We start from the raw sequence: 16,723 nt of genomic DNA, 5'->3' as shown, positions 1-16,723 counted from the left end.
TACTGATAAGATAAAAGAATTGCGTTTTACAAGATTAGGAAGGCAGGGGTTTTTTTCCGTTATGGAGAGTGTAGTGGACAGCCAGCGGCACGCAGAAAAGCGAGGTCGCCAGTTCCAGGTGCCAAAAAGATATGAGTTCCAAAAAAGCATACCAACAAGTCGTGAATCCTCTGCTCATACTTCCATTTTCAAGCCAAATTTTACGCTCAACAAACTTCGACGCGAGCATTCGACACACTCGCTGCAGACTTCGCTCAAGCGAACACAGTCTCCATTTTTTGGCTCCAAGAATGACCATATGGCGGAAATGAAACGCCATAGTTTATCAGCTGCCTCTGGAGGTGGCCCAGGGTACAGAAACCATATAATAAATGCGTATAATGATTCAAAGGTGTTTGAGACTGTCGCTCCAAGACGAACATCCTCTGTCAATTACATTCTTGACACGCAGTCAAAGCAGGACGCGCAATGTACACCTCCGGTTCCCGACGAGACAGGGAAAAAAAGCATACTAATCCGCAGGCCGCCGCCTAATGAGGCACCTTCGTTTAATTCGTCCATCTCGAAAATTAATTACTATCAGAGCGACTTGCAAGACTCACAATATATAGAGCAAGTCAGGAGACGAGACTTAGGAGACCCTAATTCTGCAGAAATCCAGCACAGGCCGAGCTCTACAGATAATACAACAAAATCAGAGCAGAAAGGAGAGACTACCGATGACGAGACACGTTCAGAGTCCCAGAGTAGCGGGCACGACAATGACGACGCAATAAATCCGTACTTAGATCCTCTCGATTCACACGGGATTGGGGTGTCCGAGTTCTCTACGCCAACGCAAACAGTCCCCATGCGAACGCAGCAACGACAGCTGGCCATTAAGGACCTTCTGCAACATAATAGCTTTGCAGGGAGTGCTTGGTTTGAGTTAGGAATCAACGACGTTCCCAAAACAGAGTATTCTGCAGAACCTGTGGAGCTCATTAGCCAAAATATCTGGGCAAACGTCAGTATTGACGAAAGGAACAAGTACGAGCACATTTCCAACGACCTTCGGAAACTGGCATTGTACAACAAGAAACCAATGATGGATTGCATAGGACGGTATTTTGAGTTTGCGAAACAGACACACATCAATACTAAAGTTCGATCTCGGGCGCTACCCCAAGAAAAGCAAGATTCGTATCTCGATTCTAACGGACGTTTCCGAAAGGGAGTGGGAAGAGAATTGGCAGAGGACTTATGGAACTCAGCAAACAGCAATTTTAGATTCTTCGATACATAGACTCATCCTATCCGTACTGTGAATGTTAGAGAAAGGCTCAGCTATGCTTTCTTACCTTTTTTGGATGAACGAATTAGCACGCTGCCAATAAATGCACCGATTAATGTGACACCAATGCATAGCAACAAAACAGGTATTTTAATAGCATATTCTCTTGGTAGAAACAAGTTTTGTAGAAAGTTGTCTGGCTCGAGGAATGGAAGCACAAACGTCCAAACTGTGTAATAAACAAAAATTAGGGTAGCTGCCAGAAGCATTGAGAGTCCAACAGGCTTATCAAAAGACTTGATTGTTAACACATAACATGCTCGGTACTTACCATTTCGTTTGTCAATGTGCTGGTTTTTTTTATTGATTTCCTTGCCAGGTTTAAGGTGGGCTTGTATTTTATTTTGATATTACATCGTCGTAGCTAAGGTGCGGATCATAAACAAATGACGTGGACCCATCCAGAGGTATCATAGAAACCGGTTTCCATGTATACTTCTCGACTTCCACAATCTCGGGCTTTCCGAAAGAAGAGTTATCATACGTGCGGCCAACAACCAGTTTTTTGTCTGTGTTGGCTATCGGTAACTTGTGCTTGAGAATAAGCTCTTGAAGATTCTCCACTATGGCGAATTTGCTAGGGAACTCATCCAAGCCGATTCCAACAAATTCATGGATCTTGACGTAAATCGCGGAACCATGTTTGTATCGGGGTTGTATTTTGGCGTACGTCTTGCTTCCGCCAATCTTAAACTCCTCTCCGTCCAATACAGCTGTGCCATAGTTAGTTATACGGATATTATCCAAAATACTCTCACTTTTCTCTACCGAACGCAGGTATTGACTCCGTAACTTCCTAGAACACATAACCCGTTTTTGAATCTTGGACTGCAATTTTCGATGTCCAACGTTGTGCCTGTCAAATATCCATTTCGCAGGAACTTTCCAATGATCTTGTTCAATATCGTACTTGAAGTCCATAAACCATAGACAATCATGGATGCTTTTCATCAGCAAACGCCCACCGACGGAAGTCATCGTCTTGCTTTTTAGGTTCCTCACCCAAGGAAGCGACATATCCTTCGCCCTGCAGTAGGTGTTTTCAATATTTTTGACCCTTTTGAGAGTATCACAAGCGTTGAGAAGCATATGGCATGGCACGGATTGAAGTTTCTTGAGACTTTCATATTTGAAGCAAAGGTTTTTGAGATTATCGAGAAGCTGCTTTATGAAACATTTAAACTCTTCTGTATGGTCGGTCAGATCATCACAGGAGTATACTTCAAGATAGGCATTAAGCTCTACCAAAAACATGGTAGCTTCTGACGCTACTCCCTGGTTCCGTGACTTAAGGCACGTGACATAGTAAATTGCATAGAATAGTTTATGACCAATCTGCCAACTTGAACCTTTCACCTGCAAAGCGCTGCTTTTTTTCAGCAGACTGTGAACGAAATTCGGTTGAATGAGCGAGAGGTTTTTAGTTATAGATTGTTTCAATTTGCCAAGCTCGGATATAAACCCGGGGCTATCCTTTGCGAAATAAATTTGATGGATCCCTTTTGCATAAATAGTCTCGTAGAGAAGAGCTTTCAAATCAGAAGGAAACGATTCTGGTACGTTTACTCCTGGAATCTCGGCAAATGTAGTTATCGCATTATTTATTCCCCAGGATCTTGGATCAGGTCCTTTGATGGCGCTGATCATAGATGCTGTGGTAGCAAGGTCTGCACCAAGAATTGATGAAACGGTACATTTGCAAAACCCTGATTCGTGTTCTGACAAACGCACTCTTAAACCGTGGTGATAGAGATCATTCAAGTCCTCAATCAAGGGAGCAAGAAAATACTGTATTTGGTTTTTCGAGTCCACACACGGATATGCAAGACTTACATTTATCGACTCCTCACGTGACCTGAGTTCCTTGTATAGATTATCGAAGGATATGGAAACAATATCATAGTCGACATTGCTCACCGTCACTTTTTGTTCGACCATAAGCGTGACAAACAAGTTGTATTCGTTGCCACTGTGCAAAGATGACAGTTCAATCTGGGCCCTTGAAAATGGATTAGACATGATTGAGCCAATCAATGGTCTCACGGAATTGTAGATCAAATAAGAGCTGTTATCTCTTTCGGAATTGCAGTAAGGGCACCTATTGTGGTCAGAATATTCTTTTGTGAACGCAATACAACGTTTAGGACAGATTGCCACTTTGTAGCTGGATTTTTGTGAAGTGTTCCAGACTCGCTGGCTGGATGCACAAATTGCTCTTATCTCAATATTGTGGGACCCTGACTTTGCATTGACTTTAGAGTACAGCTGGTCGAAATTCTCATATGTCAACATCCCCGTTTGAGTGTAAAAGAACAACTCCCTTCTGACGAGGTCAGTCAGATCGCTTTTCTCCACTACCTCATTCAGTAGCTCGTTTATGTTGGTGTAGTCGATACTAAGGGAACCGTCAAAGTTGCTACCAGTGCTTGCCGGTCTAGAATCCTGATGCTGCGGATCCAGGAAGCTGAAATCAAAATCACCACTGGTTTCACACTCGACCAAAGTGACATCTTCAGAGTGAGGACGCGTCTGACTAATATGAAGATTGCTATTCAAAAAAAGGGTGTTCTGGGATCTGGGATCCTTGTTTGGGGCCCTGTTTTGGGCCTTGGCTGCAAAAACAGTGTTAGGGTCAACTTCTTTCAAGACAGGTCTTGACATTGCTATAATTCAGATTTGTGAAGATATCATGGCTTTATTAGAGTTTATGTGAGATACGCGGTTGATTTTACAGCACCCGATCTCTCAAGATTCTGAAACAAATAAAAGGGGGAAGTAGGATCCGTGGATGGAAGTAATGCGCCACACATGGAACATCGAAAATTTCCATGTGGCGCAGGGGGAGGCGAGTCGGACGGATTATAAATTGTAGTGAAAATCCCAACCAATCACTTACATCGATATTGTTAAACAGCAAAGTCTACTAAACAATACAATTGATCCAAACTAGCACCATGTCGTTCGCCAGAATCCCAGTGAGATCCGCATTGACTGTTTCCAGGAACTCCGGCATTGCTAAAATGTCCATCGGTGGCCTCAGAACCAAGGTCAGCCTGCCAGAATTGAAATGGGACTTTGGAGCATTGGAGCCATACATTTCTGGCCAGATCAATGAGTTGCACTACAGTAAGCACCACCAGACCTACGTCAATGGTTACAACACTGCCATTGAGCAGCATGCCGAGGCCAAGGCTGCGGGTGATGTCAAGAAAACCTACGAGTTGCAACAGCACATCAAGTTCCATGGTGGAGGATACCTGAACCACTGTCTTTTCTGGGACAACCTTGCTCCAGCTAAGCAGGGTGGAGGTGAATTGCCATCACCTGACTCTGAATTCTACAAGAAGGTCATCGAGCAATACGGCTCTTTTGACAAATTGATTGCTCTGACCAACACCAAGTTGGCCGGAATCCAGGGTTCCGGATGGGCATTCATCGTCAAGAACAGCGAGAATGGTGCCGTGGAGGTTATCCAGACCTACAACCAGGATACTGCAGCTGGTCCATACAAGCCATTGGTTGCCATCGACGCCTGGGAGCATGCTTACTACCTGCAATACAAGAACGTCAAGGCAGACTACTTCAAAGCTATCTGGAACGTTATTAACTGGGATGAGGCTTCCAAGAGATACTCAGCTGCCTGAATTTCTTTATGGTGAATATAATATATTCCGATTTTCTTTATCAAAGAACTGCACCAAAACCAAAGGTGACTTTTATCGAGGTGATGTAATAATTCTCAAAGTTGTTGCGCACCAACTCCTCATCCCCAATAGGCACACCTTTGAAGCTGACAGCCATCTCTGTCTCGCCAGCTCCCTCGTTGAAGGTCAATTCCAATTCTGTGTAGTGGCCTTCCTTCCAGTCCCGTAGTCTCCAAAGCATCTTGATATTCTTATTTTCTTGCAATTCTAGAATTTTGCCTTGGATGTTGCCGCCAAAGAGCTGAAACTCAGTGCCCTCCTTTGGCTCGATTTGTGGAGCAGAGCGAGTCCAGGCTGCAACTCTCTCTGGAAGCAAAAGAGTGAGGTATAGTTGCTCTGCCGAGGTGTTGAAAGTGGTGGAGAAATTAAGGTCGGACGTGTTGTATTTTGGCACACGAGACGAGTCGGCAGGTGAAACTGCGGTGGTTGTCTTTGCGTTTTGCACGGAGTTTCCTTTGTTAAAGGTTGTGCTTTCCTTCACCACTGTTTTGGTCAATGTCTTTTCTTGGTTAGCAGCAGTGTAAGTGGAATTCACCTGAGATTTGTCCACTTGGATATCAGAGGCATTCTCGCTGATCAAGTCATTAGTGAACGTCGACAGCTTGTTTCTGAGCTCCTCCACAAGTTTTGAGCGAATCAACGACCGGATGGAATCCTCCTCGCTAGAGCCCGTTGGCTTGTCGAAGGTGATGTCGAACTGGAAGTCATGGTGTTCAGTATCATAGGCAAGCTCAGGAATACTGATCGTGCCCTTCGATTTTTCCGAGTTATCACTTTCAAAAGAAAGCTCGAGCTTCAAGTCGTATATGGAGAAAATCTTGCCCTTGCGCTGACAGACCTCCACATCACCTTCGAGTTTCTTCAGCGCCACCACGCTGACTTTAGGGGAGGAGCCCGCAGACGTTCCCACGAGCTTCCTCTTGCACCATTGAGCTGCCCAGTCAATGCAATTCTTGTCAACCCAGTGCCAGTTGTTAGGATTTTGAACGGCCATACTGAAAGAAAAATCGAGAATAATTTACTCCTGAATCAAATATTTTTAAGTACTAGATCCCCGGATGCGCACAGCCAGCAATTAATTGGAGATAAAAGTGAATACATTGAATATTTATATGAACCACAAATCAAAAAAAGAGTATACTCCAGAGTATCTTATTTTTCGCTGGACATTGACGAGCCCAAACACTCTGTTCAGTCTTCAAGAGCCAGGTTCACATGAACGGCTTTGTGGGTGGTGTAAAGATCAAGGGCGTAGGTGCCCAGTTCCCTTCCTATACCACTCATCTTAACACCACCGAACGGAACATGTATGTCTGAGTCACCGTTCGAGTTGATAAACACCATACCGGCTTGGAGCTTGTTGGCCACTTTGTGGGCCTTAGTGATATTGTTGGTGAACAGAGCAGCCGCAAGACCATACGTGGTGTTGTTGGCTCTCTTAATAACCTCTGCTGTGTCCTTGAACTTCGTGATGGCAACGACAGGACCGAAGATTTCCTCTTTGCAGATAGTCATGTCATCTGTACAGTCGGCAAAAATAAATGGGTCACAGAAGTACCCCTCTCCCTCGTGGAACTTTCCTGTTAGAAGCTTGGCTCCCTCTTTTTGGCCGATTTCCACATATTTCTTCACCTTTTCGTATTGCAGAGACGAAACGAGAGGCCCAATCGTACAGCCTTTCTCAAAAGGCTGACTGACCTTGGCGTTTTCCTTGGTGAACTTGACAAACTTCTCCAAGAACTCGTCATAGATAGACTCCTCGATAAAGAATCTGGAGGTGGAAGTACAAACCTCCCCCTTGTTATAGAAGATACCACTGAATCCCCACTCAACAGCCTTGTCCAGATCTGAATCTGCAAACACAATGTAGGGAGATTTACCTCCACATTCCAGGGTCACGTTTTTAAGGTTGGATTTGGCAGCAGCTTCCATAATCTTCTGACCTGTAGCAGTCGACCCAGTGAAGGCAACCTTGTTGATATCTGGGTGGGAAGCCAAGTGGTTTCCGGCATCTTTTCCGTATCCAGAAACAATATTCACCACACCTTTTGGAAGACCTGCCTCCAAAACAATTTTACCCAGGTGCAAAGCTGATAGCGGAGTGATCTCCGAGGTTTTCAGCACCACGGTGTTGCCAGTAGCAAGCGCAGGAGCAATTTTCCATGCCATCATCATGAACGGGAAGTTCCATGGAATGATCGAGGCCACTGCCCCCAATGGAGTTGGGTCAGTAAAGCACATCTTATCTTTTCCAAGAACCTCGGCACCAATGAACTGGCCGTGGATCTTGTCAGCAAACCCAGCGTAGTATTTGAACACCTCGTAAGCCTCAACAAGATCACCAGCAAGAGCTTCGGCTTCATATGGCTTACCGTTGTCGTAGGACTCAATAGAGGCCAGCAGCTCGGCATCCCTCTTGATGATCTCTGCGATCTTGTAAATATAGTCACCTCTCTGAGAGCCCGTGAGGCCAGTCCAAGACTCATTTTCAAATGCCTCAACCGCAGCCGCGACAGCGGCATCGACGTCCTTCTCACTGGCTGCGTACACCGCAGTGATCTTCTTACCGGTGGAAGGATCGATGGCGTCGATGGTGGAATCGGTTTTCACCCATTCGTTGTTTATGAACAGGCCCAATGGCTGTTCAATGGTTTTGCCGTTTGGTGTGGTGATCTTCTCGAATAATGACATTTGTAATGGCAAAAATATTAGGGGACACTGGACCTTTTATACGGCTCAGATAACACTTCTGCATTAGGAATTTTTCCCGGCCATTATTTTTTATCTTAGCGGAAAAGGGTACAGTGGGGCGTGTCGCTTTCCGAAAGTTTTCAGCCCTCGCACAGATGTATAACTGGGGGTGCGCAACCAAGGGTGTCGGTTACAAAAACGGGTTGCACCGAGCATCCATCAGGGAATCGTCTAAGAAACTCGTCAGTTCTCGAGCTCCAAAGCCGGCAACCACCACGATCCACAAAACAGATCTGCACAAAACCGACCTGAGGCTGCGTCATCTGTCAATTTCGCTTCAGAGGAAAGAGTTACCCTGATATGCCCGGACTTTGGCTAGCTGTTCAGGGTATAAGTACTGCAAGTTTGCACTTTCCGAGCACGGGGCTCAGTTTGTATTGTATATCTTGTTGGTGTCTTTCAACAATAGGAAATGACTTCAGATCTTATTGTTTTTGCAAGCGCATAGTCGGAGGCGTCTGAGAGTTGGATTTCACAGCTTAAGTTATTCTGCAGAGCAATATGAACCGTTCCCACTACCCACCCCCCACTCTCAAGCTCCTCTGTTACGTAAAATTTGGGCATCAACGACGTCGGTGGCTTTGATGTGAGGTGCATATAAATATTTTTTAGTTTAGCACTGCTGAAATTTGTTATGCATTACTCTATCCTCCTCCTGTTGAGCTTGGCAAACGCGTGGTCGCCCACCAACTCGTACGCGCCAGGAAAAGTCGAATGTCCATCCTATCTAAACAGCTCAGAATACAACACAGATGATAAAAGAGGATTTATACGTGCTGCCAATAGCCTGAGCGAGCAGGAGCAAGACTGGCTCGCAGGAAGAGAAAACATTACAAATGAAAACCTCAGATGGTTCCTGAACCTTGCAAACATGACAGACTTCGATACCGACGACTTCATGGACAAACTTGCGGAAGAAAGCGAAAATAACGACACTATTCTGGCTACCCCGAGAATTGGACTTGCTTTCAGCGGAGGAGGCTACCGTGCGATGCTCGGCGCAGCCGGCCAAATCTCCGGCCTTGATAACCGTACCGACGGCTGTTATGAGCATGGTCTGCCTATTTTGTCGGCCGTTACTTATATTGCAGGTCTTTCCGGAGGTTCCTGGTTTTTGTCTACTCTGGCCTTCAACAATTGGACCTCGGCTCAGGACATTCTGGACCAAACGGGACAGGACAACGCCACATGGGACCTTACGGACTCCATCCTGTCTGATGGTGGATTGTTTGATACGCTCGGATATTGGAATAGTATCAGTGACGACGTCCAGGCCAAAGAAGATGCGGGCTTCGATATCACTCTGACAGATCCGTGGGGAAGAGCGCTGTCTCACCAGTTTTTCCCCACGCTGGAAGACTACGGTGCCTCGATGACGTTCAGTTCACTAAGAGATTTCCCGGTGTTCAAGAATTACGAGATGCCGTTCCCAATTGTCGTCGCCGATGGAAGAACCCCGGGCACTGAGATTATCAGCTCGAACTCCACGGTTTTTGAGATTACACCTTTTGAAATCGGCTCTTGGGACCCTTCTCTTTACACGTTTGCCGACCTCAAGTACATTGGAACGAATATCACCAACGGAAAACCCGTGGACTCGTGCATTGGCGGATACGACAACACCGGCTACATTTTTGGGACGTCGTCGTCGCTCTTCAACGAGGTGTTGCTGGAGCTCAATAGCAGTTCGACGTCCAGCTTTTTGGCCTCCTTGTTCGAGGACTTTTTGGACCATATCGGGTTTGACGAGAACGACATCGCTGTCTATAAGCCAAATCCATTCTACAAATCTGAGTGGGCAGCCCTGGACTCGATCGTCAGTTCCGAGACGTTAGATCTTGTCGATGGTGGCGAGGATTACCAGAATATTCCCTTGAGTCCGCTGTTGCAACCAGAAAGACAAGTCGATGCTGTTTTTGCATTCGACAACTCCTATGACACCGATACCCACTGGCCTAACGGAACATCGCTTGTTTATACCTATCAACGTCAATTTGGATCGCAGGCAAATCATACGGCCTTTCCCTACGTTCCTGACCAGGCAACGTTTTTGAATCAGAACTTGACAGCCAAGCCAACATTCTTTGGCTGCTATGCTTCAAACTTGACAGATCTCATGGACGAACTTGAAACCAACTACGTTCCGCCATTAATCATTTACATTGCCAACAGACCTTACTCCTATTATACCAACACGTCCACTTACCAGATGTCTTACACGGACGACGAAAAAATAGGCTTTTTCCAAAACGGCTTTGAAGTGACTACTAGAAATAACCTCACCATTGACGAGGAATTCCGCGCATGCATTGGATGTGCAGTCTTGCAGCGCTCTAGAGAGAGGCTTGGCTACTCCTTGGGGGATCAATGCCAAAGATGTTTTGATACTTACTGTTGGGACGGAACTATTGACTCCGATGAGGCCACTATCGGCGTCAACTTCACAGACAGCGGTCTTACTTTGCAATCGGAGGAGACGAATGCCACAAGCGGCTCTGTCAGACTAGGCTTCGATTATTTCACTGCCAAGTTTGTCGTGATGGCTTCGGTCCTCTGTCTGGTTTTATTTTAGAGAGAGACGATCGACGCGAAAAAAAATAGATATTCACTAAAAAATTATTCTGTACTATTACTACATGTCCAACATTTTGAAAGTGCTCAACCCCCCTCCCGAGTCTACAGTATTGGAGGACCGTGACGACTGTCTTCCTTGCCAGATACTTGGGTCTTTGGCTGCCATGGGAGCCGGAGTTTATCTCGGATCCGGGTACCTTTTTAAAAATGATATTGATTTCAAGAAAAACCCCAGGTGGTGGAGATCGGCGACCAAAGGTTTCGGGGGCGCACTTTTCGCGCTCGGAATTTATCGTGCAGGCCAGCACTGGCTTTGGGATAAAGACACTGAGAGAGCATCAATAAAATAAAAACGTTTTCCCGCTAGAGTTGCCACCTGCGATCCAGTTCTGTGTAGGGTGGAAACAGGCGACAGCCGGCACTGCAGACATGCTTTCGTCGTCGAGATGGGCCAGCTGGTTTCCGTTGCGATCGAATATGTCCATAGCCTTTTTCATGTTTGCAATAACACATTTTTCAACTCCGTCCTGAGGATTGGTTTGCCATCTAGCCTTCAATACTGTCACCCAGCGTCCAGACTGGCAATTGTGCGTCATGGTAGCCTGGGGTTTCAAGTTGACAGGGATGTCACCCTCTTCTGCTTCCTCGCTTATTGGTTCAAAGACATGGTCAGGCTTCAAGTTTGATGTGTCTCCGAGCTGGAATATGTTGATGGTGTTGTCGTACCCGTTGCAAACGATGTCTCCTGAATTGTTCCAATCTGCCGCACTGATACTCAGTCTGCTTTTGTACGACCCTAGACAGTGAGGGGACGTTGCTTTCTCGTTCTGAGACCAGCTGGATTTCCCAACCTTGCGTAGATCCCAGATTTTTAGTGTTCTGTCCAGAGAGGCAGACACAAGCTGCTGTGTCATCTTTGGGTTCACGCCGAAGTTGGTTATCTTCTTGTCATGTAACCGCAGAACATTGATCTCCGAACGCGGCTTGTTGGGCTCACGGGTATCGAAAGTACCGAGCTCTCCTTCCATGGTACTGAACGCAACAACATTGGAGTCAAGGAAATGCATGTCAGAAAACGAGGCTGCTCCCCCGTATTCGTTGTCAAATTCCAGAAGAGAATTCGACACGTTCTTGTCCAAGTCCAACATTCTGATAGATCCGTCGTAGGAACACGTTATTATTTCCTTGGGTTTTTGTTCCCTTATCAAAATCCGAGGTATATTGCTTCCGTGATATTTTACATGGGTGATTTCCGCCTGCGAGTCTGAGTCGTCGTCTACAGACCAAATGCCCATCTCGCCGCTCGTATCGCCTCCGAAAATGACCTTTTTACTAATAGATGGATGAAATGCAATTGCGGTCATTCTGGAAGAAGTGAGCTTAATGTCCTGAGCAGGGATCCTGCTGTAGAGACTGACGGAGTTCAGGCTGTCCCTTGCGTCTTTCACATCTTTCGGAACATCCCGATCTTTGATGTCGTCGTAGAAGTCACCGAACGAAACTGTTTGTCCCAATCTGAGCAATTTGTCAAGCACATCCTTGTTGTCCTCGGTATCGGCAGGTAAAATGTCTACAAGCTTCAGGTTGCCAGACAGCCTGATGCGCTTGAGTCTCTCCAATTCCTCATTTTTCTGTCTCGTCAGCTCCGCTTCCTCATTGGCCTTTCTTTCCTCGTCTGTATTTGCCTGAACGCCAGCAAGTCTATTTGATCGCCTTGTAGGAAGTGCTGGTTCCGTCTTGACCTTTTTCGCGCGAGGACCCTTGCTTTTCGGTCTTTTTGGCTCCTGTGGCAGCTCGCGCTGGAAATCACTTGCGATGTTGTCTAGATTAAGCTTCTTGAACAATTCCTTGTTCCTTGCAATATTCTGCTGTCTCTGCCTCTCGAACTCTGAAAGATTGCCCATGGTTAAAGGTGAAGAAAAGAATACGGAGCCAGGTGTAAGCAAAAAACGCGTATTTTATTTTATTTATTTACCATGCCACCAATCAAAAAGACCCCCAAGCGTCCTTCTGCCATCACGCGGATCAAAAAGCTCAAGCATTTGGACAAGCCAGTTTTCAAGAAAAAACGCGCCACTTCCGGGAGTGTGTCCTCTAGTGTCATCCACGATGACAGATCACAGGTGAAGGACTCGCAAACAATATTTAGTGACGACGAGAAGTCGCCTCCTTCCCCAAAAAAGGCACGAAACCAGCGCATAGCAAGACAGAAACATAAGTCTGAGTCTCTGGCACCCGACACTGGTTCCGAATCAGAACGCGGGATCGATGAGATCCACACATTCACGCAAATGGTGTCGAAAAAAAGTATGAGGACCAAATGGACACCGCTCTCGCCAAACGTGTCCTCCTATCTGGACACCATCCTTAACCTCTATGTTGAGGAAAGCATCTCACAGATTCCATTCAGACGCAACAAAGAAAGACTAGCTTTTAGAACACTGGTGAAGGACACAATTGTGAAGCCTCTTGCCAAGAAAATGCGGGTTGCACGATTTCCTGGAGAGCTAAAAGAGCGCCTGCTCGATCAGGAGCAACTGGATGAAGAAAACATGCGGCTGGAAGCCAATTTTAGCGCGAATTTGCGTCAACTGGAGGTGCTTCGTGTTCAGGAGCAGAAAGAACAAGCCTTGCTCGATAGCGAGGAAAAGTATCTTGAGCAGTTCAGGAAATCAGTACATCACCAGGAGGAACTCATGGCCCAGGATCTTCTGCCCTACGCTGAACTGGCAGACGACTTACAAATCTCGGACACCGGATCTGCTGAACACTTGAACCTGGCAAGCACCGAGTCTAATGGCTACGACCCCTCTACAGACCCGGACTTCAGCGAGTCTATGAACACGTTGGATAAACATCTCAATTCTATCTCTAAAAATGTCGAGCTACTCGACCCATTGGTGGACATTTTGGATAGAGTTAACAGCATCCTCCAAATTATCGTTTCTCAATAGTGGACGAAAACGGGTAGCTGATTGAACTCTATATTCAGGTCCAGTGTATTAATATTTTCATCCCCAAAGTCATGCAAATCTGAAAGCAGCTTGTTTGATTCCACAGACTGCACCTTTTCTGAGATAGTCCCCACTGTGATGTGTGGATATTTATTTCCTATGCCCAAACTATCCAAGCGCTCGCCTTCCTCCCCATAGATCCGCTTCACTTCTGCCTCGATGCACATTACTCTGGAGTTCCAGCATATCCGGACAAGTCTCGCGTCCGCCTTGTATGGCAATTCCATATGGTCGTTTACCTTCTCCATACCTTTAATTAGTTCGCAATAGTGTTGGTAAATTGTCTTCATTGGAGGATTTTTCTTGGTAGATCCAACGTGAATCAGCGTGATGTGGAACTCTTTTTTGACTCGATTGGCCTTCTGCAACTCTTCGAAGAAGTCAATCTCCTGGATTTGAGTTAATTTGTCAATATCGTTAACTTGTATGCCAAAATACTGTGGTTTCTCTTTTTTAGTCTTGAAATTCTTTGTCACCACGGGTTTGAACTCCAGAGCTTTCTGATAAGCCTCTAAGAATTGTTCGTCGCTCGGATACTGCAGATTTAAGTCGGTTGCGATTTCTGCTAATCTGCGAGCTATGACTTTGGCGTTTTCCAACGAGGAGTTTTTGTCCACTTTAAGATCGATAATGTGATCGAATCTTGAGTCAGGAAACTTGTCTTCTTCAACAGGTTGGAACCTTCCCAGAAAACCTTTCATGATCATCTCGGCCTTGAAAGCCCCATCGCGTTCAACTTTGATGCTCTGGTGGTTATCTCCTCTTTCCAAAACGCGCGCTCTGGTAATCTCCCAAAGTTCTGGGTCAGTTTTAGACATATTTCCTAGAAAGTTCAAACAGATGAATTTGAGCTTTGACGTCGGAATCAGTTTGTTGAGGTCCGCAAAATACTCAAACGTCTGTTGTCTTTCGATCAATTTGTGGTTGTTTCTGTCAAGGATCACAATTGGCTTTTCTACCAAAACTTCCAGGCATTTGGCTACCTGTTTATTTTTTATTGGAGATGGAATGTCGTCACTTTGGACGACGCCAATAAGATCAGGAAACAGGTTCGCCAATGTCATCGATGTTGTTGTTTTGCCACAACCGATTGTCGCCACAGTGACTAGAACATATTTACACGTATCTTGGCCGTAGCCCGCACACTTCAGCTCCTCTTCTAGTTTTTCCATGGACTGTTCTTCCTTGATGATTTCAGAGCCGGATTTTTGCTTATTCTCCATGTAGAGCTTCCGCAACTTGACAATCCCTTTGTCTTTCAGATAATTTTCCTTGAGCGATGGATCAGCATCAAACAACGGAATCACAAATTTCAGATAATCCATGCAGATTAGCTTGTGTTTTTTGAAGCTAACATTGTCAAGGCCTTTATTCAGGTATTGCTTGGTCACCTCACGCAGCTCCCGGTAGAGTAGGTATGGTTCTTCGAATTTGTACTTGAAAAAAAAGTCAGAGCTGTCTTTCTGGCACCTCACAACAAATCCTTCTATTTCTTCTCCATTGTGAAGTCCACTTTCGTTGGTCTTTTCCAAAATCTTCATAGTCTCTTCAAAGGTGGGGACCTCGAAATAGTCAATCGTCTTGAAGCCAAAGGCACGTGCAAATCTGGTCACCACATCCATGGAACAGGTTTTGAAACTGCGGGTGTTGTAATTAAGTCCGTGTAAGTACAATCCAGCTTTTTCTTGCGTGTACTCTAAAATATGCTCTTCAAACGAGTCGTCACAATACTCTGCCACTGCCGTTATTCCCAGCTGGTGGAGAGTCGTTGCAAGTTCCGTTGAATCAATGTCATTTTTTTCGAGCTGTCTTTTCAAAGAAGCCTGTGCAGCCAATGCGTGGTTACGAGTTAGGTCATCACGATAACCGGTCGAATGTTTTGAGCACACAACTAGTGTGCCGTCCTCAAGGCCAGAAATGAAAACAATACATCCGTTGGCTTTCACTGTCAGGGTGTACGGGCCGGTGGTGGTTTCCTGTAACGCTTTTCTCGAGACTGAACCAAGCTCGTCGACGTTGTAGAACTTGTCGTATCCACGACAAACTATGCGATCACCAACCGTGAATAGACCTCTCGCATAAATGGGCAGCTTCACTTTCTTGGAAGAGTAGTCCCACTCGTTGAATCTCCAGCTGGAGATCTGCACATCGGTACCGTCAATAATGTTGGTGTATTTCTTGACTATGCCCCTTTTCGCTGTACTTCTAGACAGCTCCTCCAGCTCAGAAACCAACTGTTTTGACTTTTCACTTTCATCTTGAGAGACTCTTTCAATCTGTAAATCGAGAATATTCATTAAAAAATATTTATGAAGCCGCAAACGGTTTAATATCTGTCAAACTGTTCACTCCCTTCTGAAGCATTTCATAAGTGACCAGTGTAATTGCCGAACTGCAGGACACCTTCATCAGCCGTGGAAGCCATCCACTCCACATTTTGGCGACGCCTTCTTGCATGCACGTCTTCACTACGAGCGTCATGATGTCACGGTAAATAGGCTTGTAGTTTTTAGTCTGCATCCGTGTCTTCAACACGTCAATAGGCTGTGTAATTGCCACAACGGCGCACGAAGAAGCCATTCCCATCCCCATTAGTTCCAAGTCGGTAATTGAGTCTCTTGTCGGATCAATGAACTGCTGCAGAAAGTTGTATGTCGAAAACCAAACCATGCTATTCATAGTCTGTCTGAAGATAGTGATCAAAGAGCCTCTTTTAAATCCTGAAAGGCCCGTTGTCTCATATATCTCCTTAACAGCTCTGAAGAAAGTGGTGGACGGGTTTGCGCGGTAGTGGTCAATGTACTTTTGGCGAGGGTCGAATGGTTTGCTTTCCAAGGGCCGTTTGGTCAGCCTTGGCTTTTCCACCCCGTCCTCTCCGGCGGTACCTGCATAAGACGGAAGAGGCAATCGGTAGCCTTGCTTTTCCATTGCGTTCTCAATCATTCGCGTCTTCACGTTCTCCACAGGTATCACCCACAGTGTCTCTAAAAAGCCGGTCATCAAACCAGCAACCACCACTCTCGGGGCGTTGGCCTTGCTGTTATCGGTCCCCATGAACTTGGTCATGCTGTTGAAGATCAAAAACCGTGAGGAAGCTTTCAGAGCATTTCCCAAGGCCAGTCCATTGCAGCCAACGAATAGCGACCGCACGCTATTGGTTGGGATTTGATATGGAGTCTTGAGCAGCGAGCTGTTGGCTATCTGCGATGTCGTTTTCACGTATTCAAACGGATATGTCACTACAGTTTGTACCACTGCGGCGCCTGAGCCGGCGATCATTGCCGTCAGAAGGTCTGTATTATCCTGTGTTGCTGGAATGACGTCCATGGAGCGAAGCTTGAAAAATA

The 16,723-nt window shown here is 45.9% G+C and overlaps 11 protein-coding genes across 11 annotated transcripts; 4 read left to right on the top strand and 7 right to left on the bottom strand.

Annotated features, from left to right (window-relative positions):
- Positions 1 to 61: 61 nt before the first annotated feature.
- Positions 62 to 1,285, top strand: OGAPODRAFT_11365 (uncharacterized protein; the record flags this gene model as incomplete). Its single annotated transcript, XM_018353269.1, has 1 exon — positions 62 to 1,285. The coding sequence occupies one exon, from the start codon at positions 62 to 64 to the stop codon at positions 1,283 to 1,285; it is 1,224 nt and encodes a 407-aa protein (XP_018213538.1).
- Positions 167 to 3,185, bottom strand: OGAPODRAFT_15459 (uncharacterized protein). Its single transcript, XM_018353748.1, has one exon. It carries the CDS (start codon positions 2,978 to 2,980, stop codon positions 1,673 to 1,675), a length of 1,308 nt encoding a protein of 435 aa, XP_018213537.1. The 5' UTR covers positions 2,981 to 3,185; the 3' UTR covers positions 167 to 1,672.
- Positions 3,186 to 3,220: 35 nt separating this feature from the next.
- Positions 3,221 to 4,093, bottom strand: OGAPODRAFT_15458 (uncharacterized protein; the record flags this gene model as incomplete). Its single annotated transcript, XM_018353747.1, has 1 exon — positions 3,221 to 4,093. A coding segment is annotated over exon 1 (764 nt), but the record flags the coding sequence as incomplete, so codon positions are not given.
- Positions 4,094 to 4,246: 153 nt separating this feature from the next.
- Positions 4,247 to 5,555, top strand: OGAPODRAFT_15457 (uncharacterized protein). Its single transcript, XM_018353746.1, has one exon. It carries the CDS (start codon positions 4,288 to 4,290, stop codon positions 4,975 to 4,977), a length of 690 nt encoding a protein of 229 aa, XP_018213535.1. The 5' UTR covers positions 4,247 to 4,287; the 3' UTR covers positions 4,978 to 5,555.
- OGAPODRAFT_85131 (uncharacterized protein) lies at positions 4,247 to 6,031 on the bottom strand (the record flags this gene model as incomplete). Its single annotated transcript, XM_018356791.1, has 1 exon — positions 4,247 to 6,031. One exon carries the CDS (start codon positions 6,029 to 6,031, stop codon positions 5,018 to 5,020), a length of 1,014 nt encoding a protein of 337 aa, XP_018213534.1. The 3' UTR covers positions 4,247 to 5,017.
- Positions 6,032 to 6,122: 91 nt separating this feature from the next.
- OGAPODRAFT_92307 (uncharacterized protein) lies at positions 6,123 to 7,728 on the bottom strand (the record flags this gene model as incomplete). Its single annotated transcript, XM_018357136.1, has 1 exon — positions 6,123 to 7,728. One exon carries the CDS (start codon positions 7,726 to 7,728, stop codon positions 6,229 to 6,231), a length of 1,500 nt encoding a protein of 499 aa, XP_018213533.1. The 3' UTR covers positions 6,123 to 6,228.
- A 1,344-nt stretch (positions 7,729 to 9,072) lies between these two features.
- Positions 9,073 to 10,446, top strand: OGAPODRAFT_15456 (uncharacterized protein). Its single transcript, XM_018353745.1, has one exon. It carries the CDS (start codon positions 9,161 to 9,163, stop codon positions 10,358 to 10,360), a length of 1,200 nt encoding a protein of 399 aa, XP_018213532.1. The 5' UTR covers positions 9,073 to 9,160; the 3' UTR covers positions 10,361 to 10,446.
- Positions 10,447 to 10,459: 13 nt separating this feature from the next.
- On the bottom strand, positions 10,460 to 12,204 carry OGAPODRAFT_15455 (uncharacterized protein). The gene has a single exon (XM_018353744.1). It carries the CDS (start codon positions 11,724 to 11,726, stop codon positions 10,701 to 10,703), a length of 1,026 nt encoding a protein of 341 aa, XP_018213531.1. The 5' UTR covers positions 11,727 to 12,204; the 3' UTR covers positions 10,460 to 10,700.
- A 168-nt stretch (positions 12,205 to 12,372) lies between these two features.
- OGAPODRAFT_97346 (uncharacterized protein) lies at positions 12,373 to 15,673 on the bottom strand (the record flags this gene model as incomplete). The annotated part of the gene is made up of 1 exon (XM_018357944.1): positions 12,373 to 15,673. One exon carries the CDS (start codon positions 15,671 to 15,673, stop codon positions 13,310 to 13,312), a length of 2,364 nt encoding a protein of 787 aa, XP_018213529.1. The 3' UTR covers positions 12,373 to 13,309.
- Positions 12,472 to 15,565, top strand: OGAPODRAFT_74981 (uncharacterized protein; the record flags this gene model as incomplete). Its single annotated transcript, XM_018355956.1, has 2 exons — positions 12,472 to 12,485; positions 12,512 to 15,565. The coding sequence occupies 2 exons, from the start codon at positions 12,472 to 12,474 to the stop codon at positions 13,314 to 13,316; spliced, it is 819 nt and encodes a 272-aa protein (XP_018213530.1). The 3' UTR covers positions 13,317 to 15,565.
- Positions 15,656 to 16,690, bottom strand: OGAPODRAFT_15454 (uncharacterized protein). Its single transcript, XM_018353743.1, has one exon. The coding sequence runs from the start codon at positions 16,653 to 16,655 to the stop codon at positions 15,684 to 15,686; it is 972 nt and encodes a 323-aa protein (XP_018213528.1). The 5' UTR covers positions 16,656 to 16,690; the 3' UTR covers positions 15,656 to 15,683.
- Positions 16,691 to 16,723: the final 33 nt, after the last annotated feature.

The sequence above is a fragment of the Ogataea polymorpha genome (assembly GCF_001664045.1).
Source record: "Ogataea polymorpha strain NCYC 495 leu1.1 chromosome Unknown OGAPOscaffold_1, whole genome shotgun sequence".
Classification (NCBI taxonomy): Eukaryota; Fungi; Ascomycota; class Pichiomycetes; order Pichiales; family Pichiaceae; genus Ogataea; species Ogataea polymorpha.
The sequence above is the reverse complement of the archived record's forward strand: the minus strand, read 5'-3'. Positions and strand labels throughout refer to the sequence as shown.